Below are 27,995 nucleotides of genomic sequence, written 5' to 3'. Positions count from 1 at the left end.
GTCTCCGGGATCATCTGAGAAGATGTTTATTGTTAGAAAAGATTTAGTCCAAATTTCCATACCTGTCTAGGCTATAGGTATGGAGATACCAGTGAAACTAGGATCAAAGCGGTCAATATTGTACATCCTCTAATGCAGGGGTTCTCAAATGTTTTTCAGGCGAGGACTCCTTATATGAGAGAAAATAAACCGTGGACCTCCTCACGAACATCCAAAAAAGAAAAAAAATGGATATTAGGCCTTTTTCTTGCAATACTACGTGCGGAAAAACATTCAAGGGAAATGTATTAGAAATATTTGTATTGCACGATTTCAAAATACAGAATATAAAAAAAATGTATCCGATTAAATTAACAACAATTCAAATAACAAGTAACATTGTAGCTTTTCACGGACCCCTGGCTAAGTGCCACGGAAAGCCAGGGGTCCCCGGACCCCACTTTGAGAATCAATGCTCTAATGGTGCCCTACCTGTGACCGTGAGCACCATGCTGGCCGACTGGTAGCCAATGGGGTTGCGCGCCACGCACTCGTAGCGCCCGCCATCAGCCGTGCCCACGTCCTTGACCTCCAGATAGCCGTCAGGACTGATGTGGAACTTGCCGCTCTCTGTCACCTGCACGCCATCCTGGAGTGTGTGTGTGTGTGTGTGTGTGTGTGTGTGTGTGTGTGTGTGTGTGTATTGGGGGGGGCAGGGAGCAGGTGGCGAGGGTGAAAGGTCAAAGGGGCACGACACTGGAAACAGGCATGTGGATTTGGAATGGGATCCAGTTACTGCAGAGTGATTGATGGGAAAACTGCGCTTCGCTTGCCACCGGTCTTGGTCATTATTTACAGCTATTATGGTATTATTAGTTCAAAGAAAAGGATTATTGGATTTAGAATGGATTCAGCCAAGATCGTAGACATTCTTCCCAAAAATGATTTTCCCCCAACTGTTTGTCATATCTGTGCTTTTGCTCTTGTAAGCTTTATCAATGTCCTCTTTCACACACCATATTCTGTACGAAAATCAAACCACAAGACGGTCATGAAACCACCATAAAACGTCCCAAATGCGACTACTATTTAGCCTACTAAGTTGTTTTAAACGACGATATCATTTATTGTGTTTTTCTGTGCAATCATTATCAAAAAATGTATTACCGTAACATGTCCAGGAAAAAAAAAGTCATACTTTTTAAAGAAATATAAATTTTTATTCATTTTGAAGATGACAATAAGCTAAACTCAGCGAAGCTAAAGTGCATTCATTACCGTAACAGCCATCTTTAATTGTCCTGACGTGTTACAGTAATGAATAATTTGATAATACAGAGAAACAGAGAAAAAACACTAAAATAATGTCATAGTTAATGGGACATTAAGTAGGCATTGTATACTTTAATATTTAAATGAATTATTTCACATTCCCTGTGAATATGTGTATCAATTAATTTCGGACATTTTACAGTGGTTTCATGAGAATGACCCACGCATCGACTGCTGACTCGTTGGGAAATCCAAAGTGCCTACACCCTGGGAACACAACTCCTATGTTCTGGAGTGCCTAGCATTTGATGAACGGCCAAAACTACAGGACAATTCTTTCCCCCTGATAAGTACTCGATGGAGGACGCTAGGCCGAGCGAGCCTCTAACCTTGTTCCAGGTGAGGACAGGCTGGGGCTGGCCCTCAGCTCCGCAGGGAATCTGGACATCCTGGCCAGACTCCACCGTCACGTCCCTTGGAGCATTTGTGAAAACAGGCGTTACTGAATGAGTTAAAACATACACACAAACACATACGTAGGTGTTAATGATTCGGCATCAACGGTTTAAAGTCCATGTACAATTGCTTTGCAGTCAGCTACGGTTTCGCAAAGCAGTGATCAAATACTACGGTTTACAACGTTTTGGATGGGCTGGCTCCGTATGCCAATCCATGTTTTAAACAGTTCATCCTCAAAAACAAAAACATGTGTGAGAATTAAAGGAGTTCTGAGCCACAGCAATGAGAAAGCCTGATATCAAATCATAGGAACTGGCTGCAGTTATTGCTGCTAATTAAAGGGGTCATTAAACTTATTCACATGGGTGTATAATTATTTTGTTTATGAAATAAATGAAATAATAAATTATAATCATTTTGCTTGGGATCTCTTTGACTAATAGTATTTTGTCTGAAGATCTGAAACCGTTTAGTGTGACAAATATGCAATAAACTCGGGTAATCAGGTAGGGGGCAAGTACTATTCACGGCACTGCACATCCAAATACAGTATTTCATCTGTAATTAAAAGCGACAGTTTTACTAAACAGCTTTACAGCAGCTTCACAACTAAAAAAGAAATACACATGTACAGCTGAGTCCATCAAGGTAGGCTATGGAAGCTATTTTAAATCGGGACTCATGGGAATAATAACACACATGGATTAAACATGTCAATCAACTCCTCAATCATTTCATATTTTCCCCCTTTCAGATTGGCCTACATGACATTTGGATCAAAAACATCAAATCACTAAAAACAGACCAACACACACACACACACACACACACACACACAGACAGACAGACAGACAGACAGACAGACAGACAGACAGACAGACAGACAGACAGACAGACAGACAGACACACAGACAGACAGACACACACACACACACACACACACACACACAGAGGTCTTGCCCTGATTACTCTAAGTGAGAACAGCTGATGTTTTTCCTTCATTTTCAGCGCCCGAGTGGGTCAGCAGCCATTGACTGTAACTCAACTACAGTCTGCACACACACACACACACACACACACACACACACACACACACACACACACACACACACACACACACACACACACACACACACACACACACACACACACAAAGGGTGAGTCATGCTGAGAATGAAGATCTTGATGCAGCCCTCTCACAGCGGCAGCTATTTGGTCACCCTCCTCGCACCCCCAACTCTTACAATACACAACTGTCAAAAGTTGCTCCCTTGTTGCCAGTTCTGAGCCGATGGTGAGCCACCTGGCTGCATATTTGGTCCCTGAGGATTTAGGGAGACCCCTTGTCTTTCAGTATCACTCAACCACAGTATAGATTACAGACAGAGCGAGAAATGAAATTCTAGTGACGTTTTCACTTTGAAAATATGAGATAGTGGCTTGAGTTTGCGAGGACGGATTGCTGTGGCTTTGTGTGTGATTCAAGTTCACAGCGATTTATGATTAAGAGCTTTTGGAGGTTAGAGCTTGGTCGCATGCACTTCAATTATAACTGGAGGAAGGATGAAATAAGATTGGAAGGATTAAGTCTAAAGATCACGCTAAATTCGATCAACAATAAAAGTAGAAAATGAGGATAACCATGAAAGAATTGCCTCAGTCACATATGTCTCGATATTGTGATCAATGCTGCTACTGAATTACGGAATTAAAATATCTCTCAGGAATTAATGGGAGTGTTATGCTATTTCCTGCAAACCCACTAACTATGGTGCGTCTTGGTTGCAGGGCTTGTACGGTACTTTTACAACGTAGGCCATTATGCAACGGGTACTTTGGGCCATGTTAACAGCCATTACTACATGGAAAAACATGGTGTCATCTAAGGGATTACAGACTGCCATGTTTTCCTGGGCTGCGCCAAACCTATAATTTTAGCTACATGCATACACACAAAAAATATACACACATATATGCACACACACACACACACACACACACACACACACACACACACACACACACACACACACACACACACACACACACACACACACACACACACACACAGTTCAGATGACAAGTCATTTGCAAACACACACATTCACAAATGATCAAAATCATCACAAATGATGTCCATGCCATACACACACACAAAAATGCACATTGAATAAAACATATGAGCACAGACATAAAACAGAAAATCAGGGCTTTCACACACACACACACACACACACACACACACACACACACACACACACACACACACACACACACACACACACACACACACACACACACACACACACACACACACACACACACAAACATACAAATAGCTATTTGTCTGTCACTGTGTAGAGGCATTGTTACAGTGTAATGGCAGGCTCCGGTGCATTAATGACAAATTAGCCGTGGAGGGTGTAGCTTTTTCACCACTCCCACTCTTAACATTTTAGTGCCTCGCACACCCTTCCTCTAACACAAACATGGGGATGTTTGAAGGGGATGTGTACAACAGTCACACCCAATGCCATTTACCAATATGCAAAATTCTGTAACACTTCGATTTTGTTTTACAGTGTATCCTTGCCAAACCAAATGAAGTTAAAGAACAGATGCTATTGGTTCTAGAATGCCACTCAGCATAGATTTGATATTATCCCAAAACAATGATTTCAGATTAAATAAAGGCAGGTTAAATCACTTACTGTTATGAAAACTTAACGTCTGCTCGACACACACTCTCTAGCCTCTCACCTCTCTGCTGGATGCTGAGCTGCACGGCGACCCGCACCGTGCCCACGGGGCTAACCGCCTGGCACTCATATTGGCCTGCGTCGTGTGCCGCCACCCGGGCGATGCGGAGTGTGCCCGTGGCCAGGACCACGTGGCGGCGGTCAAGTGGCAGCGGGCTCCCCCCCCGCGTCCAGGCGATGACCGGCTCGGGGTAGCCGCTGGCCTCGCAGGGGAAGTCCACTGTATGTCCCTCCAGGATCGATTGGTCCTGCGGTGTCACCGTGAACTGGGGGACGGCTGAGGGTAAAGAGGGGATAGGTGGTGGTGGTGGTTATGATTTGGATTGATTAATACGTTTGCTGTGTCCAAAATGGCGTACTATCATACCATTTAGCATGCAAAATTAGTATGTGAATATGATGAGTATGTCCGAAGCTGTTTGATGCCAACACTGCAAGTGTATCCCACAATGCATGATGTCAAAAACCCCCAATTTGCTGATAGAAAGTGGAGCAGGTATATGCCCTCGCAGAATGTCAGAGAAGTTTGAAAGAGATGACCGTAAATGAAAGAAGAATGAATTTATGTTGAAAGTTTTTTTGTGTATGGGATGCTGGCAAGGAATAGGAAGAGGAAAGTGTCAAGCAATGAAAGAAACACAGGAGAAATACAGGGAGTTGCTCATATGAATTTGGTTTCATGGACATTCACAAGTACGTATTAATGTATTGGAGCTCATTCATGAAACGTTAGCACAGCAGATAAGTGTGAAACTGTAGGGCAAAATGTACGGTATGTACACCTGTTTCAAATGTTGTCGAACAGCCAAAGGTGGTTTAAAGCCATCTGGTTTCCCACCTTGCACGATAATGTAAGCGGTGGCATGGATCGTGTCCACGTTGTTGGAGGCGAAGCACGTGTACTGGCCCCCATCAGCCTCCACGACGTTCTGGATGTACAGGCCGCCGGAGGGGGTGATGTTGATGCGCGCGTCGTTGGGCAAAGGGGTCCGGTCGCCTTTGGTCCAGGAGACCCGGGGCTGCGGCTGGCCTGTGGCGCTGCACTCCAGGGTCACGCTCTCCCCCACTAGCACCTCCGTGTTCTGGGGTTGGATCACGAAACTGGGTCGGGCTAGAAGGAGAGGGAAAGGGGGCTACGTTTAGTGAGAGGCAAGAATAAGGCTAAGCATTTAAAGAATGAAAGCACTCCTTTCAGTTTACCTATCCGGCGATGGAAACAAGAAAATGGTGACAACCCAAAATGGAAACCAACCTTGAGAAGGTATACATTCTCAGGGGTTTTAGGAGTAGATACTTGGAGATGTTAGGTGTAGGTTCTAGGAGGTGTTAGGAGTAGGTTATCTGAGGTGTAAGGAGTAGATTCTAGGAGGATTTAGGAGTCAGTTCTAAGAGGTTATAGAAAAATGTTCAAGGAGGTGTTAGGAGTAGGTACGAGGAGGTTTTAGGAGTAGATTCTAGGAAGTATAGGAATAGGATCAGGGAGGTTTTAGGAGTAGGTACTAGGAGGTTTTGGCAGTAGGTTCCAGGGGGTTTTAGGCATAGGTTTTGGCAAACAAACTTAAGGTGAGCTGCTTTTTCACATCTTTCCACATCTACTGTACCATAGCCCCCAACCCCGCTGAAAACAACCTCCAGTGTCCAGTGATTACACTAGAGTCAAAGGAAATATGTACACAGTGGGTAGGGATGGTGTTTACAATCACAGAGGGAGAGAGAGAGAGAGCGACAGGAAATGCACAACATTTACTTTTAGGAATGACTCCTTGATGAGGGAGTGACCCCGTGTGAATCTGTTATCCAGGCGGCGACTCCTTGTGAATTGCCCTGAGACAGGCGCCATCATCTCCGACAGCGTCACAGCTTTAGGCATGATAGGACCAACATTTTTAGGTATAAGTTCTAAGGGGTTTTAGGAGTAGATTCTAGGAGGTTATAGGAGTAAGTACTAGGAGGTTTTAGGAATAGGTTCTAGGAGGTGTTAGGAGTAGGATCTTGGGAGTTTTGGGATTAGGTTCCAGGAGGTGTTAGGAGTAGGTTCTAAGAGGTTTTAGGAGTAGGTAGTGGGAGGTTTTAGGAGAAGAATGTAGGCGGTTTTAGGAGTAGGTTCCAGGAGGTTTTAGGAGTAGGTTGCAGGAGGTTTTAGGCATAGGTTCTGGCAAACAAACTTCATGTGCGACGCTTTTTCATGTCTTTACTGTACCATAGCCCCCAACCCGTTGAAAACAACCTTCAGTGTCTCCATATTTGTTCAGTGATTACACTTGAGTCAGAAGAAATATGTACACAGCGAGTGGGGATGGCATTTACAATCACAGAGAGAGAGAGACAGGAAACGCACAACATCTGCTTTTAGGAACGGCTCCTTGATGAGGAGGTCGCCCCTGTGTCAATCTGTTACCCGGCGACGACCCCCTGTGGGTTGCCAGGAGACAGCCGTGATGATCTCCAACAGTGTCACGGCCATAGGCCCAGTTACTGACGGACGAGCGCTCTGAGTGTGTGTGAGAGAAAGAGAGAGTGGTGGAAAGCAGAAAAAAAGGGCAGGGGAATGAAGGAGAATACTTTTCCCATAAAGGACATGAAGAAGTAAGAAGTAAATACGAAGCAGAACTTGAGAGTACCCCTCTGCTTTCTCGGTAGAGGTGTTGGAAGAATAATAAACCACTGACCACTTCGCCATCAATCTTTTGTACATACTTGCACCAGCCGGAGATTGATTTACTCACCCCGTTCTCAACCGCCATTATTCAAGTAATGGTCCCACGGACACTGATTAATCTCCTAGCGCACCTCACCTGCCCCTCGTGTTAAATTTGTCAGATTTAATCTAAGCAAATGCTGAAATTAAGCTACTCACAGGGGGCACCGAAGTATCGGAGTGTGACTTGCGAGGTCTTGACCTCGCCGGCCACGTTCTTGGCCATACACTGGTAAACTCCCTGGTCTGTCTCCCTGGTGTCCTGGATCATCAGGGTCCCGTCCTCCAGGAGGTTTAGGCGGCTGTCGTCACGCATGTTCAGAGCATTGCTGCCAGCAGGGGATACAATATCACACATGCATCAAAAACTAGTCAACAGATGAAGGTCCCAGTTTAAAGAAAAGAGACGAAAAAAAAAAAAAGCAATTTTTTACTTGTTCCTGAGCCAGATGATCTGCGGTTTGGGGTTGCCCTCGGCCCTACAGGTGAAGTAGACTGTGTTCCCCAACGTCACGTCCACATCCTGCGGCTCTGAGGTGATCCTGGGCACCTCTGGAGGAAAAGAGAAAGAAAGTTTGGTACATGAGTATGCATAGGTCTATTTCTTTTGTCAGTTTGTTCTATTTTGTGTTATATTGCTATCAAGACCCCCTTGGATGGAGTTGACAGGTTGGCCCAGACCAGTAATAATGTCCAGGTAAGGGAGATAGACACAGTAGTAACAAACCCCTGGCGATGTTGTCCCCTGGACCAAAGATCAGCGCGTTATATAGCAGGATAATGCCATAATGCCCCCAGATAAAAAAAATAGAAGTTGAATACAATGACCTCAACAACAAACTCAAATACGGCATCATTTTTTTCCCTTCACATACCCTTGATTTACCCTTTAATAAATTTGATTGGATAACTAAACACTTAATTCATGCTTACATTCATTTTTATATTCACTGTGAGTACCTCAGAATGGTGGTTGAGTTTAAATAGTTCTATTAAAAGTAGGGAAAATCGAAGTAAATCAAGGCCAATGGTATGGAAAGCATAGGACATCACGTCATGCAACCGAACCCAGTAGCAAATCGGGTACAAATGGGTTTCTCCTGGATTGTGGATAGGGAGGGGTGTCCCCACAGAACAGAATTCCGGGAGGAGGAAACCACCATAGTGTTTTTTGCGAGCAGCGTCAGCGTGCAGGAACGTTAGCATGCATGGATGCACCTGCGCCTATGCACTGAGGCGATGAAAACATCAACACCATCTCAGGTTGCACCTGTATTACATTATACACCCAGAATACTTACCCCCACACTCCTACACTCTCCACCATGCACATGTGTCGGGCACATTTCAATAGAGACAGCAGAAGCGGTCGTTCGAAGGGCCCTCTTGGCCTCCTGTCGTACAAACCACACACTTGGGACGGCCCATAAATCTGTATGAGCCGGACCCACTCAGCCACAGTGCTGCGGAAAATCAACCGGCAAACTGCCTTAAATAATAGCCGTGGAACCTATCGCAGCCTTCATGCAGAAAAACAAGGGTCATCGGAGTGAGTGGGTGATGGGGGGGGGCAGTTGGTCGGGGGAAAAAGGTACTGTATTGAGGAAGAGGCGAAAAAATGGTCAAGGCAGAAACTCTTCCCCAACTCTGCCTCACATTGCAGACAGGCGGAAAGGAGGAGGGTGAGGGGAAGGGGGAGTTTGTTGGACAAGAATGGGCAAGTCGGGGGCTGTCATTAGCAGTTGAGGTTTAAGTACGGTTGGGTTACTGTTGGCCTGCCCGTTGCTGCCAGCGCGCCTGGCCCAGACAGCAGCTTCCAGTGGGGAGAAGGGGGGAACGGGAGAGACTTAGCTGCTTGGATTTACCGGCACAGAAGCCAGTGGTTTGCTGTAGACAATAACTGAAAGGCAGCCAAAGAGAAATGCAATACAGAGAAATTCCGAGAGAACTTCTGCATATTTATGGTCTTTTTGTGTGGCAATGCATCATAAAAACATGAAAAAACATACATTGTGGAAGATTTTGGCATAAACTAAGTTTTCTTCTCTTCCTCTCTCCACATTTGCCCAACAAAGTTAGCCAAAGTGTACTTAACTGTTCCCCTTATTCTCGAAATGATTTACTTTCTCGCTTTCCCTCATAGTGGCCGTGTAAAACTAATAAGCACAAACACAAACACAAGAGAGAAGGACTAAAGTATCTCAAGAATGAATGCTTCCAAAAATCGTCGGCAGTTAGAATAAGATTTAGACTGACAGCGTAACGTGGCTTAATATTTCACTTCAGGCCACCGGGAATTTATCTGAGCCGCGGCTTTCCTCGATTGAAACGCTAACAAGTGCTAATCACACAGGTTGTAGGATTCCTCCGTTCATACACAGAAACACACAGACACACACACAGTACTCTCCTTCTCTGGACAGAACAGATGCAATAGAACTTGGTGATTGGAGAAGGGAGAGACTGGAGGGCCCCCAGACTGAAATTTTACCCAGGCCAGGGGCCCAGTCAGTGGGGTAGAAATCACGAAACAGCTGGAAGTCTGAAGACCACCGCTATAGAGTGGATACACCTGTGTGTTTGTGTTACTCTAGAAGTGGGGGTGTATGTGTCTGTACGAAAGAGAGGAACCGTGAAAAACTGCACACACCTGTTGCTTGTGGCTTGAGGTGTGGTTTGGTGTAGACTGTGTGCATGTGCAAGTGAGTGAGGCTGAAACTTTAGGACACGTGAGAATTCTCAATATGGTGAAAAATAAAAATAAGTTCAAAATATGTGCATGGCAGGTACGGCTGTGAGAGGCCAAAGTTACATTCAAATTTCACAATATGTTTTGATGAATACCGAGATATTAATTATTTCCGATATTTTGCTTTTTTTTCATACAAAATTTCCACACAAGAAATATTTGAGAAAAGCAAATAAAATAAAAAAGTGAATATTATGCCAAGCGGGTAGAGGCATGTCTTTGAAGTTTCATTGACTGTAATGCAGCCTTTAAGACCAGGAAAACATTTGTCTATATTTTAATATTAGGATAACCAAAATCCCAGACGATATTTAGTCTTTTCAACAGTATATTGATATATTGCCCAGACCCGCCCCCACACCCCACCAGTGGCGTCTCCCGTACTGTCCGTACCACAGTTGAGCTCCTCTGCAGTGAGCGTGGCCACGGACCGGCCCTGCAGACGGCCGGGGTAGTCGCAGGTGGCGGCCGCCTGGGCGTTGCCCGACTCGGCGTACTGCTTCAGCAGGTCGGCAAGCCACAGTAGATCGCAGTCGCAGTTCAGCGTGTTGGAGTCTAACCGCCTGGAGACACACACAGAGACACAAAGGGAGAAGCTTGATTAAACTGAGAATCAAACTATCAAATGGGCTAGGTAAGTATGGGATAATGTGCAGCCAGTTGGCCATTATCGCAGATTAAATTAAATTAAATTAAAAGAGTTCTTGCCTTGTGATAACGACCGGCTGGCTTCATAATATCCTGCATATTACATGGCTACTTACTTAATAAAATAATAATACATTGAGACTAGGGATGTAAACAATTAATCGACTATCAATTAATTGCAAATAAGAATTGAATTGATGAGATTAAGATTAGCTGAACAATCTGCGGTCTTCTTGTAATTGTATAACCGGGAGTTTTCGGCCTGCGCAGAGAGCGCAGGGCTTTTAAAAAGCTAGTACATTCTCTGTTGCAGTCCCTCACGGCAACGACAGGGGGCAGTCGAGAAGAAAATACCCAGTGGAGCAGGAAGTAGTAGTAGAAGTAGACGGAGGCTTCAGGAATAATGACAAACAACAAACATGGCTGCGCATAGAAAAGGGGGGCTTCTTGATGCCGAGGAGGAAACTATATGTTTATTGTTGCTCAACAACTAATCCTCACCTCGCGCAAAGACGAGTCGTAAATATTCCTGTATGCGCGAACCAGCCCAGCGAATCTTGCCTCAAACTTCTCCATTTTGAAACGAAACAAGGAGAAATGCCTCCCGCGCCATGTCACAAAATCTCGGAGGTGCGCGAAGTTGCATCATTGCGTAGGTTCCCATGCGCCATGGCGCCACCCCCTGTTGACGTCATTAGCATTTATGTTATTAATGAATCAATGATTGTTTGTTAAGATACAATTAACAACTATCTGTTAAGGAAATTCCTTTTAATTTGCATCCCTTATTGAGACGCAACTCCACCTAGTGACTTTCCTTCTTAGCTTCTGCTAAGAATAATAGTCCATAACAACTACTCGCCCTACAAAAACAAAATTAACCTTCCCTATTTACTGTTATTAATGTAAAACTTGACTAATGCACATTCAAGTCTTCCATTGTAGTTTATCCAACATCACAAGATTTAGCATTAGCATGAAGGCGACTGGAAACAAGGGACATGAACCCAGTCATTATTCAGAAATAAATGACCACTAATTGCCGATATTGACCAATCAGAATTGAATATTCCACAGAGCAGTGTAATTAACATGTTTACATATGGGGCTGTGCACCAGGCCGATGATGTGTAAATAATCCCTGGCATCCTCCATGGTGCGGACAAACTTTGGCTCAGTCCAAATACCAGGAGTCATCAGTGGCGTTTTTTGGATGACACCCTCTTCCCTCTGTGGCAAACAAGCCACTTTGGCTTGGCCTCACCTTTTAGGATTTCTCCATATAATAATCCCTTTTATGATTCGAATGTGTCTATTATCGCAATGAAAATAAAATAGCAATGACCATTAAGTTAGTTTTATGAGAGAAGGTGGTTGGGAGGTTTGTTTCTCTCTATGATTAACATATTTATGAATGGGTTATATCATAAAAAAGTTATAAAAATAATGTAGAAAATTGTCTGTCTGCCTTTTCATGGCTGGATTCCACACACTAAAGACCAGATCCATTTCTTACTTGCACACACTAACTATGCAAAGTATCTCCCAGTTGCGAAAGCACATAATCAGAGCGGAGTTCATGTCAGTCTATCGTAGTGCATCTCATTTTTAGCACATTGGCCGGAGTTCTGAGGTATCCTGGATGCAATCATTTATGGCAGGGAGAGGAAGGGGAGAAAACCGTGGGACCGGGCCAAACCGCTGATTGTTCCTTGCTGTCTGTTGGCTGGTGGAAAAAACGTGGCTGGGAGTTGAGCTCGCCTTGTACGAGCGGCTTAGTGCTGCCAGGCCCAGAACACTCACATTTCACCTCATACGATGGCACAATGGAGCAGCTTCTTTTGTGAGAAGAACCATGGACGTATTATTTTCATTGCTTTACTCATTTTCTCCTCATCCCATCCCCGTTCGGACCTATGCAAAACCTAAAATACCGCTTGCTCAGAATCTTGTCGTGAATGTGAAGTAATTTCGAAAGTGGCGGGCCGACCGACAGGCAGACTGACAGAATCTCTCTGGTTGCCAGAAAAGCGTGAGAATGGCACGGTGCGGGTTAGGCGGAATTCTACCAAACACACAGACCCCACTTGGTGCTGGATGTCAACAAGGGTGAGCTAATGACCGTGAATGAGGGTTCTCACACCCCAGGCCCAGCTGTCTGTGAAGGCTGTTAGGCAGGGCTGGAAATGAAAATGAGTACTTATATTCAAGTACTACAATTACATATAAGTCATTTTAGGTATTTGATACTAAACTTGTGTAATTTTAACCCCGAAAGCTATGCCAATCAAGTTCATTAATACTTTTACTGGAGTAGAATTCAGAGTCGAGGACTTTAACATTTGCCAGAAAACTAGTTCCATACGTGTGGTATATTTACTTACAGCCGCTTCATAGCCTGGAGGTGGGAGAAGGTCCCTGGGACCAGATGGGTGATTCTGTTGTTGTGCAAAAACCTGCAGGGACAAGCAAAGACAGCAACAAAGGGATGAGGGAATGATAACAAAGAGAATGATAAGAGACTATCAGATTATATCCCAACGTGTCAAGTCAAGTCAACAGTTACCTTCATTTTTCGAAATTCAAATTATTCAATGTCATTCCATTATTCACTTTCCATCGCAACCCATATTGTATACAGAGATGGTAATGGTACATAAGTAATGCATCAGTAGTTTTCAGAGTTACAAAAACAATACTGGGAAAGTGGACATTCCCAGCATATTCCTTTGGCATTTCAATAATTCCATTTTATTTTCAATATGAGAAAGGAAATATTATAATCTTCCCAGACATACTATCAATGCCAAAGTTAAATATTATAAATATTCATGTGCTATTGTCAGCCGAAAAACGTTTAAACTATCTCCAAAAATGTCTCCACAAAACATTCAGGCTGATTCGACCAACAAATCTACAGACCCCCGCCCAAAATAAACCCAGCTGTGACATAATCTTTCTTCTGTCTCTATGCACGAGGAACTGATATATGGACGGACTCATGGCTACCATCTCGCGAAAGCAACTGCTTTGACCGTTGCCATGGAGATATTTCCCAACAATGGGTCGGTGGAGAGTGCACCTGGGAAATGGGAATTCCTTCCCAAAATGCACCCCAGTTCGTGTGCAGATGTCGCCTACTTCTGCTTTCTTTTTTGTTAACAGAGTTAAGAGCGTTAAGATTCCAGGCACCGGCCGTAAACGGGGATAATGAAAACAGGAATTTAACAGGACCCACTCCAGCAATCTGACAGCTGTGAAAGCAGCGGAAGGAGGTGATGCTGTGTCCGTGTGAGGTGGACAGGTTTACATCCTCCAGGTTCACTAGCAGGGCTGAAGAGTTACAATGGTATCGAGGTGTTGCACTCTTCTTATATTTAGACATTTGAGGAGAAATAACACTGAAATTCACATTGGTGAATGCATCTCATTATACTGTAGATGTTAATAGTTGGAGATGACCATACAGACAGGTAGTGAAAATGAATACAAGTAATACGTTAATGAAAAAACATTTGGGGAAAATGAAAAATTCCCAACCATGGTTCCAATTAGGCCCATTCACCATTTAATGGAGCCAAGATGTGTTTTTAATCACCGGCCCAGTCCTGGACTTTGACTCGAACGTAATGTGATCTAATTCAATTCCCCGGGTTACAATGACTGATTGTCCCAATGTGTTCTTTAAAAGAAAGCCATGGCGGTCAAATGAGAAAAAGTCAAGACTCTGAAAACATTTGAATGACAATTTCAACAATCTCAAATCCAGGTATCTTGGTTTCTTGTAACATTTGTCCAATCATCTCTATTGTTTCAATTATTTATGAGTAAAACAGAAAGCACTGATCTTTAGTGTGGAGTAATTATTTAGCCCCATTGTACTTTACTCCAGGGGAAAAATAACCCTGTCTAAAACACAAAATAAAGCACAACAGACTCATTACAGGAAGTCAGAGTTCAGTCAGCTGTCCTAAATTGAAGTCAAGCATCAACCTCACAGCGGACAGGACATTCCTGACAAAGTGACACTTGACTTCACGCACAAGCTTGTCATGCCTGTGTTCAGAGTCCCGTGAAAAGATTGGATTAATGCAATACGCGCAATACAGTGAGAAAAAGTCAAACTTGTGGGGCTTTGACAATATGTCTTGAACAAGGAAGACAGACTGAACTTACAGGCGTTCCAGCTTGGGTAGGTGGGTAAAGGACTCCGGTTCCAACGACTCAATGTTGTTGAAGTGCAGGTACCTGGAGGAGAACAAAAAACAGCAACACAGCACAGTAAAAAATGGATTAGGGAGATGTAGGTGTAGAATAGAACCGCAGGTACAATGTCAGTTCCCTGAGTGACTTCTGTGAAAGGAATGTCTCTGGGGGGAAGGGAGGGCGGGGGGGGGGGGGGGGGGGTCAACTAGGCTACCCAAGACTTTCACACCTTCTTTTCAAAGACCAGTTGATCCCTGGCACCTCTGTTCTTCAGGCACATCTTCAGAGAAGTTAGTCTGAGTGCAGACAGGCGTTTTTCTTTAGTTTGGGCATTAATCTTAAAACAAGTTGATATACAGAAGGGCTAAAATTTCAAGTGTGAAGGCTAACTTTAAAACGGAATTGCCCACTGGTGAAAAGCACGTACACTATCTTGTGTAATGTGAGCATAAATTATGCTCCTGAAACCCTTTGAGCTGATAAAAGATAAATCAGACCATATGTCAACAAATTATCAGTTGGGTATGTTTTAACAGGGAAAGGAACAGTTAAGGCAGCTGCAGTAGCAAAACAGACACAGGGGAAACATAAGCAGCACAGAGACTTAGAGTCACATATAGCATGTAATGCAACAGCCATCTGTATGTCAGGGAAACTAGTCTAATACAATAGACAAATCTAGTTTACGCTGGTAGACCAGCACATCTTGAATATTGACACTGCATGTCTTTTTACAGCTAAATTAACAATCCATTATGATGTATTTGACCGGAAAAAAAAGTGTTACAGGAACTTTGCCTAATGTGCTCTGTAACGATAAGAGGATGACTCAGGGAAGAAAAACAAAAAACATATCTTGTTTAATGAAGAGAGAGACAGCACAAAGGTTTTGGCACTAAGACCAAACACTCTTTTGCACCGCTCGGTTCCAAGATGAATGATGAGTCCTTCCTGTCTACAGATTCCATTCCATCCTTTGTCTCTTCAGTGCTTCTCATGACATATTATTGATAGTGAAACTAGGACTTGGCCGAGAGTAACTAACCATATTTTTTAAAAAGCTACCAGAGTCACAGGCCTTTGAGTAAAAAACATCCCCAACATGTGTTCTAAAGTTGAATTTGGCCACAATCTTTAAACCTGCTAGCAAGCGCTTGAAACACCAGCAGTTAAATTTAGTGGTAGTAGTGGGATGGGGTATATATCGGCATAAATCTTGGCAGCTGCACCAATCTGTATTTACCCCTAAAAAGAATGTGTTTCCAAGCTTTCTGAGATTTTGCCCAAAAGAGTGGTGGTGGGGTTGCATATTAATGTCTTCAATCTGGCAAGTAACATGTCACCCGCATATAAAACCCTTCATTACTGTAACAAAACTCAAAACAGCTGCAAGGCTCGGATCCTGGAGTTGGAATTGGTTGTGCTTGGTGAATTAGCCATTTGTTCTCTCTGGATGCGGTTATAGAGAGTTACAGTAAGTCGCAATCTCCCACAAGGGTTAAGCGAGTCTAATTTGCTGAGGAAAAGTTGTCCGTCAGCCAAACTGGTTGTGGTAAGCACACACTAGCGACTTGGAATTGTAGCTCAATCGCCAATAGCGATTCAACGCTGCAGCCATTTCTTCTGTTGTCACCGCAGTTGTCACATAAAACCAATTAGAGCTATGTGAATTAAAATTAGTATAAGCTGATACAATTCATTAAAAAAGTCACTGTGAAATCACTAAGCTGTAATAAACTTCAAGTATGCAATTCCAACAGTTGAGTTTCATTCGCCTGAATAGACAAGACTAAATAAACAGAAGGTCTCTAAACAGAAGTGAGGACAATACCACACAATATGGTACCATGTCACAGGCATCACAACTTTATGTTTAGCAGGAACAGACCTGTCTCTAAAGTGGCAGAGGGAGACAAAGGCTGCAGAAGCTTGACCACATAGCAGCAGCTTCAGCTTCCGTCCGAGAACGCAGGAAGCTGGGGCTTGTATCGCACTGTCGCACGGGGCTGGATTTCATGCTTAAGGATTGAAAAAGGGGGGTGGCGCGCACCTGTTGCAGTGGCAACAGGACATGCGACACATGCAAAGAGGGTCAAGACGGGGTCAGCTTGGCGTACAAGGCTAGGTGAACACACGGCATGCATGGTGGAGGGCAGGAGGGGGGACTGGATAGGGGGTGCACGCGGAAGTTTAGCTAATATCAGCCATCATGATACCTCTGTAAGGCCTACGCAGTCATTTCATACAGCCTTCCTGCTGTAGGTATTATCCGTACAAAACTCATTGGGGCACATTGGGGGGGGGGGGGGGGCGTGTGGGATCTGGGGGTGATCTCTTGGGGTTTGTTATGGCTCTTCTTGAACAGTAAAAGTAATGCATTATAAAATGACTTATGACCATGCAGGTCTTACCAGGCTTCATGATTCCTTTAAAGGAGACCTTTAAAAGAAGAGGAAAGGCAGTGGAGTGGGGGGGGGGGGGGGGGGGTATATTACAGACGGTCAGCATACAGAGGAGGAGATGGGAGGAGGAGCAGCAGGGTGCACGGGAGGGAGAGGAGGATAAGGAGGTTGGTCACTTACAGTTGCTCAAGAGAGACAAGCCCCTTAAATGCTTGTCTGTCAATTGATTGGATTTCATTCTTGTACAAATAGCTGAAAGGAGAGATATTCAGGAGCATTAGTAACAGACAGACAGACAGACAGACAGACAGACAGACAAACACACACACACACACACACACACACACACACACACACACACACACACACACACGCACACACACATACACGCACACACACACACACACACACACACACACACATATATAGGGTCACCTGAATTCTCTCTGGATATAAAGTACATTAACAGACTAAGGTCCTTTAACTCAAAATTAAAAAATTAAATATGTGTTCTGAGTTTGTCACACCGCAGAAAAATGTGTTATTAACCACCCAGCCCGAAAGTATATAAAATTAGGTGTCCCCGCGTGTCCAGTGAAGACACTGAATCACCTTATCACCTGAGACCCCGAAAGCCGCTGCAGTGACAGACTCTCCGTTTAGTGAGCACAAAGCACACGCCCACTGAGCTGAAGAATGAGTCGCTCACACACATCTCCCAGCTGGAGCTAAGGGGCGGGGCTCATGAGTCGGTTTGCTAGTGGCGGGTGAATGAGGGTTTCCAAAAAGAACGCTCTCATTGGAGCTCCATAGAGGCTTTATATAGTGTAAGGGGAGGGGCCATGCCAAGTATGACCGCTCTATGTCATCGAGTCATGACTTACTGTAGGCCCACCCAAAAAATCAGGACCACAAAAATGGTGAGAAACAGTTAAACGGTCTAACTCCACAATTCAGTGTTGCATAGTTCAGGCTTGTGTTTTCAGCAATGGTCTTCTAACATGTACAGTATAAGATGTCTAACATGTGTTTCGAAACAAATCACTGATTTTGCTTTATGGGGACTTTAAAACAGTGTGCTTATTATTAAAATATGTGGGGACAATTGTTTGATTTGAATGATTGCTTCATCCACACTTGCAAAGCCTCAAAGATAGTTTCGATTTTTTTCAACCAAGGCCCTATTATTATAACTTTACATTTTGCATGAACTGCAGCTTCAGTTAAAAACTACAGAGCAAATTAAAGGCACTATAACCTAAAATAAGGGTGGTGAGATTGGGTTGGCACAGTCAGAATACTTACAACAAATATTATTACAACAAAATATATTACAATATAATACAACAAAATATATTACAAAATATAATATATTATATCAAAAAAACAAAAATATTCTGACTGTGCCAAGAATATCTTTTTTGATAAGGACTTTGAGCTGCAGCTGGGGCTCCAACTGACCATGTTGAAGCTGCTGAAACGATGACTATAAAGAGTTTGGTGAGAATATGGTTGGTGCGATTCCAGTTCATGCAAGACATTTTAATAGGGTCTCGGTAAAAAAAGAAACAACAACTATCCTTTGAGTTTAATAAAGACAATAAGTCACTCACTAGCTTTGCACATAGCCACTTGCCAATGTAAGCAAATGCTCCAAAAGAAAAGGTGCTGAACACAAATGTCAATAGGCTATTGTACATAATAAGTACAAATGTATCATGTAAAACTGCACCAAACACCATATCCCCTATCCAGATAAGCGACAAGCTAAACACACAACTTGCACTTACTAATAAAGTCCATATGGGGGACAGCGGGTCAGGTTTTACAAAACCAAAGAAGTTGCTCTCTTGGTGTATGTGACTTCATTGCGGTTAATTAGAGCGAATAGTGGGTTATATTTGTGTACACATCAACATTATAACCACATCGGGCTGTTGATAGCAAGGAGGCACATCAGGAAGACAACAAATGTCAAGCCTATGGTTTAATGTTGTCAGTGCATCAAAATCTAAAAGACAGCTCATTATGATCGCTCATCAAAAATGGCTCCAACATATCATTTTGTTGGACATCAAGAAAACAAAACATTGGAAAGAAAACATCACTTTGAACAACTCCCTTTGTTTCAGCCTTCTTTTTCCTCAATGACTTCCACATTTCGGTGTGTAACAGACTGGGGAAATAGAAGGCCCGTGAGGGATTAGAATGGCATTTTGGTGCGTCGAAAGACAAACATTGGGGATGTGTGCGGTGTTCCCTTCCTTATACATGATAAAGAAATGTGACACTGAACTAGCAATGCCTTTCAGGCCTCTGCGCTTTCATGTTTTCTTTGGGGGCAAAGGAACCCCCTCCTTTGCCGTCTTACTTTAGACTTGACTGGAGATACAAAACTCCACACGGCAGATGTGATGCAACGAATGGAAAAATAAACACCCTGATCCATTTTTTTTTTTTTTTTTTTTTTAATCATAGCTGGAACATCCCATTGCATGCATGTGCACGCGTGTCTGTGTGTGTGTGTCTAGGCTATAGCATTTTTTCAAAAGCGCTTTACAGAAAAATGCATTCGTCCTTACCTTCTAGCTCAACTGCAAATTAGTTCAAAGGCGACATTAGAAAATTGTATGTGCAGAAATAAGTAGGTTTTTCTCACATGGGACCCTCTAGTGTGGGGAAAGATTCAAGCTTGTTATCATTTCCCTTTCTGTCACATGGGCTCCAAGGAAACAAGAGGGCACAAGGTTTTCTTTGAATGTTTCTTTGATGTTAATGTTTCCTGCCTTTTTGTTATAGAGAAAATGATAAATGTCTAATCTATCCGTTGTAGGGAGGCAGCAGTGGGTGATGGCTAAAATACCGAATGAATGCCTTTCAAATGGTTGGCCTTATCTTGAGGAAACTACCCTCCAGGGGCCTGGGGACATTGTGGTTGACCCTCAAAACACAGTACGCAAGCGACCATGGCCCTGTGCTTGTGCAAGTGTTTGTGCACTCACGTGTACGGGGTGGAGGTGGGGGTGTGGCGTGGGAAACTGGATTTCAGAAGCTGTGGGGGAGACTCGTAGTGGTGGAGGGGGAGGCTTTGATTCAATACCCTATAGGCCTTTTTGTGGCCTTACACTTATCAAATAGACAGTAAAAACTTAGATGACCCTCTGTTAACCACAAAATTGTGCTGTCAAAACCACATGAGAGGAATCACTCTTGTTCCTTAATGTCTTTTGCATTCTTGACCGCGACCCTGGAGAATACTCCCCCCGACTGACCTTGATTACATAACCCAATAAACAGCAAGGGAGCTGGTGCTAGCCTTTAACAAAATCCCATTCTGAAAGACAAGAGCTATCAGAGAAAATGGAGGAGTAAAACTGAGAAGTTAGAAGTACAACTTTCAGTTACCAAATGACTAATAACTCAGTTCCTTCATTTAAAATAAAAATAAAAAATAAAATAAAATCCACCAGATTTCTACTGGCCTAAGTCTTATGGCAAATGGTATGGATAAGTCAAAGATACTGAGCCTTTACGGTTCCCATAATTAAACTCTTTGACCGCTACCTGACCCTTTTACTGGGGAGGAGGAAGCGGGTGGGTTACTCAGACTCCCAAACCCACCATGGAGTTGGGAGGACGTGAAAGGCCCCGAGGGAAGGGGATTTAGTGGGCTCCGTAAGAAGGGAAGAGTTGAGGTAGGAGATACCATCTCGCCCAAAGCTGCACTTCATTGGAATCGTAGGAAAAGGAGGGGGGACGGGTAAAGGTGGGTCGGTGGGGGGTTTGGGATGGTTGAGGGTGGGGGATTGGGACTTGCCATAATCACAAAGGCAGGAGCAACAGTGCTGGCTTCAGATCAGCTCTGGTTTAAAGGAGAGGGGCCCTGTAATTAAAACAACCCCTAAATGGCCACCGGAGTCAACCACACTCCAATTACAGTGTGAGGAGCGGGGATGTATTTTCAGGAGAAGATGTGCATGTTTATGTGAGTGTTTGAAAGAAAAAAGTGGGAGGAAGAAAGCGATTGGTTCAGCCCCCCTCCTCACTGTGACCTGTTAAATCTAGTCCTAATAGTAGTCTCATCTGGTCACTGACACGTTTGTATCCAAGGAAGTGCTTGTCCGATACATCAAACCAGCAGTCATGTGACTCAACATCATGTACCTTAAGTACAAGATGTTTGGGACCAACCTAGTGTTTCTCAAAAAATAGTGTTTGACAGGCACATTGTTAATTATCAATTATAATTATCAATGCTGTAAACATTGTCTCGTCAGGTCACCATGTCACCACTTTTGGTCTCCAGGCAAAAAATGAAATGAAACCCACCTTTACGTGTTCGGGGGTAAAGTCAGTCACAGAGATGCAGAGAACTCAGACTGGGGGAGTGGAGGGGAGACACCACTGAGCAGACAGTTTCAGGGATACTCATCCCATGTAACTGTAAATATAGACATTGCTCCCAACCACAACTGAGGCCGATGTGTTTGTAGCAGAGGGTGACTAATAAAACTAAAGAAGCCTTGCTTAGACCCACTTCTGTTCTCAACCAATGCCCTCAGGGTCAAGGCATCCAGACAGATAAGTACAGATGTTCAGACAGAGGCTGTCTTCTCATTGACGCATTTTTTTTATTTTCTGAGAACTGCACTGATACCTTTTTGCTTACTAAGCGCCTTGAAAGCGAGCTGTGTCAGCCCCTATGAGTCAACGAGTGGACTTTTCGAACACAGCACTCAGATGTATTTTGCCAAATTATTTCTTATGCCGAGTTCAGACTTTGTGATTCTGGTATGATTTTCCAGGTACAGGTTTTTGGAGACCCAGATCCGAGGCAAACCATAGCGCATTCCGTGAGCAACGAGCGTGTGGTGTGAACTGCTCACAACGTGATCCGACTGCTCGCCAAGCGCTCGCCAGCGAGATATCAAGCAGGTTTAATATCTGGTCGTATACGGCTTGACTTGGGAGCAAGTTACAGCCAATGAGAGCAGACACGGAGTGAGGTGCAGGCAAGGAGCTGAGAACAGGGCCCTAGACTAATGTTTTCCACTAGTAGAACTGGTGTTCCCAACTGAAGATTTTTTGAGCACCAGCACAAAATATGGGAGCACCATTGAAATCGACATGCAACGCAACATTCATATTTTTTCCTTCTCAACTGTATTACTGATAAATGCTTTAGTAATACATGACAATTTACAGAAATAACAATGTTATAAATAGTGCTTTTTTAAAACAACAAATGAACAAATGTAAACATAAGGTATGTGGTCAGTACACACACACACAGAGACACACACCGGCAGCCAAACAACGGATCGGTATTCTAATGCTTTCCGAATTGTAAAAAAAACAAAATAAATTACGCTATCATTCAAAATAAAAATATGCATGTTTTAGCAGAAGTTGATTATATTTTATAAAAATGTTGCGCGCATACGTCCACATACATCCTCTTTGTGTACGTGAGTGAATGAGCTTTGTCCGTGCGCTCTATTTTTTTTATCCACCAGCTGAGCAGGTGCAGGGATGGCTTTATGCTCATTAAATTAAAAAAGGTATAAGAAAACAAACAAACATTTCTGGAAGAGGCTCCGTCTTGACTCTACAGGAGTTCTGGGCTCTGCCAGCAGCACACGTTGCGCACAGTGCAAGAGGACAGAGCGCCGGGTCTCACCGGGGTGTAGCGCAGAGGTTTGATTAAAACAATCGCTTAAATAGGTGTTTTTTGCGGGCCACTTTCTGAAATCTCACAACAAAGTGCAGACGAGCCAAATAAAAGGACCAAATCTCTAATTATCCCGGAGAAAGGAGCCGTCCAAACCCCCAGTCTGGGTTCTCCCCCAGGCTGGGGGCCGCGATTGGATGATTGAAATTTTGCACGATCGCCTAAACCTACACGCAACGCGCAACACACACACACACACACACCAATTCTCACTCCCTCCTATGATAGACAATGATGAAACTTAAAACGGTCTGCATATTTGCAAGTCGCGCTGGTGTTCCTAGTTATAACATTTAGTAGCACTGTCTCCAAAAACAGTCGCAAAATGCGACTAAATGGTCGCAGTGTGGCGCCCTAGAGAAGGAGAGACGGAGAGAGCGTGCACGGAGTAGCAGCCAGAAACACACAACATACCTATTTTACTTTTCTTCTCTAGGTTTTTAATATATTTCTTATTTAAAATTTGCTTTTATTGTTTTTTTACAGTGATCCAAGAATCTAATAAAAATAAATAATCCTGTCCCACACTTCTCGCATTTGTTTTGTGACAAAATTGAGTTTGGAGAACCGACAGACTCGTTGAGGATTCCTCTTGGTGAAAGATATTGTAATGTGTGACCCCTGTTCCGATCCGTCGTATAGTGTGAAACCACAACGACTTCAATATTTTCTGCTCACGAGACAGAAAGCTGTGTAGTTCGAACCGTACAGCGATCTGACAACTTTGAAAGTCATGATGTGTGTCCACGAAATTACATTGACAAAGCAAAAGAGCTCTCAAGCGACTTCAAAAGTCACCGTTTTGGCCTATTGAGTGTGACAGGATTAACAAAGCCCTATTGCAAGGTGTCAAAATCCATCCCTTGACCGTCCAAAGTAAAACCAAATTGATCTTTTCACCCAACTCACAGATATTTGAGGTTTTCCAAGTCTTCAAATGCTCCTCTAGGGATCCTTCGTATATGATTGTTGTTGAGGAGGCTGTCGAGCAAAGAAAACCAGAATTAGTATATGGATTTGTATCACAGTTTGTACATTCTTATTCAGCTCTCTGAGTAGTATACTTTCATGCTACTCTATACTATTTATTCTAGTCCTGGATGCAGTACAAGACATTAGAGAGTTTGGATGGGTTTGCTGGGGGGGAGGCAAATCCATTTCTGCCATGCAATAATAGCTTGTATTTTAATAATGTACTTTTAGGTGGTTGTCAGTGTCTTTTCTGCAATCCTGTGTAGCTTGACTAACAGAGCATTGTGTTTTGCCCCCTCATGACAGTGCCATGGGAAGCTGGAATTCATTAATTCATAGAATCGCGGGTGTTTGACCTACTTTAGTTTCGATTGAACAAAACCTCTTTTTTGCTTGCTCTCGCATCATATTCATAGCTAGAAATGATAAAAGTAGCCAATAAAAGTACGAAGGACATCTATTTCTGCCTTCAACACGCTAAAATGAAAAATTGTCTTTGCGGTTCAAAATATGAAAGGCTTTATTGTGTGGAATCCCTTAGTCTATGTTATTAAAGGCTGAAGTTGTTAATATTGCTCAGGATATATTAAGGACTTTGACCGCATGTCTACTAGCCAAATGAGAAAATGTGATTTATTTTGCTGTCTTCATGTTGACTTCATTCACTTGGAAATTAAGTCTAAAGTAATGCTTTGTTACCCAGGACCTATTCTGGATCCATGACGGGATTTAGACTAATTCTTGTACGGAGCTGGTCAGCAAATTTGTCAATTCATAATAAATTAATTGTCTCAATTATACCTTAAGATTTGAAGTGGTGGTCTTATTCTTTATAATTAACTTCGTCACTCAGGAGGCATGGAGGAGAATAAATTTAAATGATCCATCCAATGTATAAACTAGTAGAATTATAGGTATTGTTATCCTTTTGACTGTCAATCAATCAGCCTAGGAGGTTGTATTACTAAAGTTAAAAAACAATTCAGTTACTCGTTGAATTTCTTTAATTTGCCATTGAGCTGCTATTTTGAATGCGAAACACAATGAATCTTGAGTAACATTTTGGCCTTGTTGCTTTAGCAATGCCCCAAAAGCAGGCTGGACATATGATAAATGGCTGAGTGAGGGAAGTGGAAAAATAAATTCCTACCAGATTATGAGCTGACCTACATGTGTGAAACCACAGCAAAACACTGAGCAAGAATTTGTGTGTTAGGGTGTGTGTGTGGGGGGGCTTTTAACAGGACTTTTAAACTATCGCATGGAGTGAATACTCCTCATAGATTTATTTTGCATATCATTGTTACACATTTAGGAACACATCATTAGAAAACCCTGGTTTTAGTGACTATACATCGATTGTGAATTCAGGATAGAAAAAAAAAGCCAGACCAACACTTACAGTGTATTGAGGTTCTTTAGTCGTCTGAAGGAGCCAGGTTGCAAATCCTTAATTTTGTTAAACCTCAGGTCTCTGTAGAGGACAAAGAAAAAGTTTACACTGTTGATTAAACAATCCAGAGAGCTTTTCATCACTTGTTTCAGTCAAACATTAGTATGTCACGACTTCATTTTAGGAATTCCACAATTGAAGATGACACTTTGAATCATTTGGTACAAGTACAATCGGGCATGTTCGAGTCCAAGGCTCAGCCTGTCCATGAGGTAATAACCATGAAGGATGATAATTGCACACACAGCTCATCTCAAAAGAATTCCATTAATCATGACTTAATTGTGAACTTGGATTTATATGGCATTCACCCTTAAAGTAACTATCCTGAGGCCAGCCAAGGACATCAGCAGGTTTTAGCATTGCTCTCCGCAAGCTAATTTATTGAAAGTAGCTTTTAATGATATACAATATGGCTTACAATGACACTAATCGTTCTTGGTCATATAACAAACGACTTAGCATGTCACGATAGGCCTGCAAGAATTAAGTGACAAGCTAACAAGCTTTGTCTGAAATAATACAAGGATAAGCCCTGTCAAGGTTAAATCATTCTTAACCTTATGTGGGCATTAGTGACCACCGACAGACACGCTGTCTCGACATGCGAAATCTGGACATTTACGGACAAAAGAAAAGTATGTTTGTGGAATGTCGGCCTTAAGTCACTTGACCTTCAAGTGAGTCATTTACTCAATGTATTTTCATAAGAAAAAGCTGTAAGTGGAACCAGCGATTCAAATGAGAAACAGTCATGGGGTGTTAAAAAGGAGCGGGTTGCACAAAACTTAAATTCAAAAGAGTAGTTTCCACCCTCCAGCTGTCCAGAGATAAACACGGCCTACAACCATAAGAAGCAGTGTCTAACCCAGCGTGGCATCCTGAGAGCACAGCCTATGGAGAATGCCTCCGGCCGAAGGGAGAGAAAGCGAGGATAGACAAAGCCACAAGATAATTCAATCGCTTCACTGATAGAGGAGTCTTACGGTAAATGGACCGCAATTTATAAAGCGCTTTTCTAGTCCTGCAACCACTCAAAGCGCTTTACAATACATGCCTCACATTCACCCGTTCATACATCGATGGCGGTGGCAACCGTGCAAGGCGCACACCCACTCATCGAGAGCAGAGTCTTAGACCAACTTCCCTCCCAGTAACCCCGAGCAATGTCCACCAGCATTTTTGTTAGCCTATTTACCTGAAAAAATAAATAATCCAGGGAGACTGGGTCGGAAAAATGCAAACACTTAATTTGACTACGCACAACTGTCGAGAAGTCATGTTGATGCGAGTTGCCCTAATGACCCTAACAACTGCCGAAACGAAAACTTGCAGTGTGTGATACGGTATGAGTGGGTGGACTGTGAATAGAAAGAATATAAGTTCATTTCAATTTCAAGCAAAATAAATGTTTAAACACTGCTTAGATTATTAGTCTTAGCTTATATTAGTAGTCCTTAATTTTTTGCCGTTTCAGACATTTGTTTCATGCTGAATCAGTAGGCCTTGGTTTCATGTTGCCTAGTTGTTTGCATGCACAACAGGCACTTGAACCTTACAACCACTACATTGTTATACATTCCTGTGCTTCTTGCTCCTTGAATTTCTATGAAAAACTAGGGCCAAATAACAAAAAATTAACTGATTTCATAGCCAGTGAAATGTTTATGGATCACTCGTTTCTTAAAAGCCCTGGCATATGGAACCAATCAAGGAGGGAGACCAACTCTTCATATACTCACTTCCTTTCATATACAGTAGGCTATGAGCTAGTGTGCGAATCCAATATCTATCAGAAAGACGATTTGTGTAGCCTATGTACCATATAGGAGTACTTTCCTCAGTTGAATCATAAGTTATATGCAAAACTTTCTTCTGGAATTTAGTCGGTAGGTCCCTATTAGGTGAGAGCGATACTCCAATATGGCAAGGTTGGCTTGCTAGGGGACACACAGCACAGCACAGCCCACAACTCAACTTGCTTCTTAACTTTGCCTTCTCTTGGGCTTACAGGATATCTCACAATGAGAGGTAGGTATAAAAGCCTAGACAAACCAGCTTTTCACTACCCAAATTCAATGTGTCTGGAGTGCTATGGACAATGTATTGTCCAGTACTATGCAGTGCTATGGAGGAGGTAAAGGGGGGTTGTCTCCCATGGGAGAGAAAGGAAACCTCTACTGGGTGGAGAGTTGCAGTGTCCTTAGGAAAACATCTCTCTCGTCTCCAGGCACTATGGAGGAACAGAGGCATGCTGAGGCAGGGGCTCTCTTGCTGGACTGCCGCTGGCTCTCAAGGCGATGAAGGAAAAGAGGAGGAGGACGGCGAAGAATCTAAGCTACATGGCGGTTTAGGCAACACCCACTTGAAGTTCATATGTGTACCTGGAGAGGAGTGTGAACGTCTTATTTTTGCAAATTCTTTACCTTGAATTGGGACTGTTTGAAACCATATCATGAGTGCCTTATAACTGGATATGGGAAAGTGTGCATAAATAATTTAAAAAAAAGGGCAGATAACAGATAACCTATCGGGTAGGTCGGAAAACCCCCAAGAAATAGGTTTTACTCGCTACACCAGCTATTGTTTACTACAGATGAATGATGACTTTGTTCTGATAAGTGAATATGTTGTCTTAGCTCTATCAAGCATGTAAGTAAATGTGGC

At 43.0% G+C, this 27,995-nt stretch overlaps 1 protein-coding gene across 2 annotated transcripts in view; it reads right to left on the bottom strand.

Moving 5' to 3' along the window:
* The window catches only part of pxdn (peroxidasin), a gene marked incomplete at its 5' end in the record, with an annotated part of 64,838 nt that overhangs the window by 26,330 nt on the left and 10,513 nt on the right, over positions 1-27,995 (bottom strand). For both annotated transcript variants that reach the window (XR_013844451.1, XM_080012182.1), the window contains 12 exons: positions 472-628; positions 1,641-1,753; positions 4,471-4,746; positions 5,308-5,580; positions 7,327-7,496; positions 7,602-7,719; positions 10,310-10,479; positions 12,949-13,020; positions 14,741-14,812; positions 17,353-17,424; positions 23,813-23,884; positions 25,278-25,349. Coding sequence is in view for 1 of the 2 variants with exons in the window: in XM_080012182.1 (XP_079868308.1) it covers positions 472-628; positions 1,641-1,753; positions 4,471-4,746; positions 5,308-5,580; positions 7,327-7,496; positions 7,602-7,719; positions 10,310-10,479; positions 12,949-13,020; positions 14,741-14,812; positions 17,353-17,424; positions 23,813-23,884; positions 25,278-25,349 (1,637 nt within the window). The remainder of the gene's footprint in view (positions 1-471; positions 629-1,640; positions 1,754-4,470; positions 4,747-5,307; positions 5,581-7,326; positions 7,497-7,601; positions 7,720-10,309; positions 10,480-12,948; positions 13,021-14,740; positions 14,813-17,352; positions 17,425-23,812; positions 23,885-25,277; positions 25,350-27,995) is intronic.

The sequence above is a fragment of the Zeus faber genome (genome assembly GCF_960531495.2).
Source record: "Zeus faber genome assembly, chromosome: 13".
NCBI classification, from domain to species: domain Eukaryota; kingdom Metazoa; phylum Chordata; class Actinopteri; order Zeiformes; family Zeidae; genus Zeus; species Zeus faber.
This window is presented reverse-complemented; position numbering and strand designations above follow the sequence as displayed.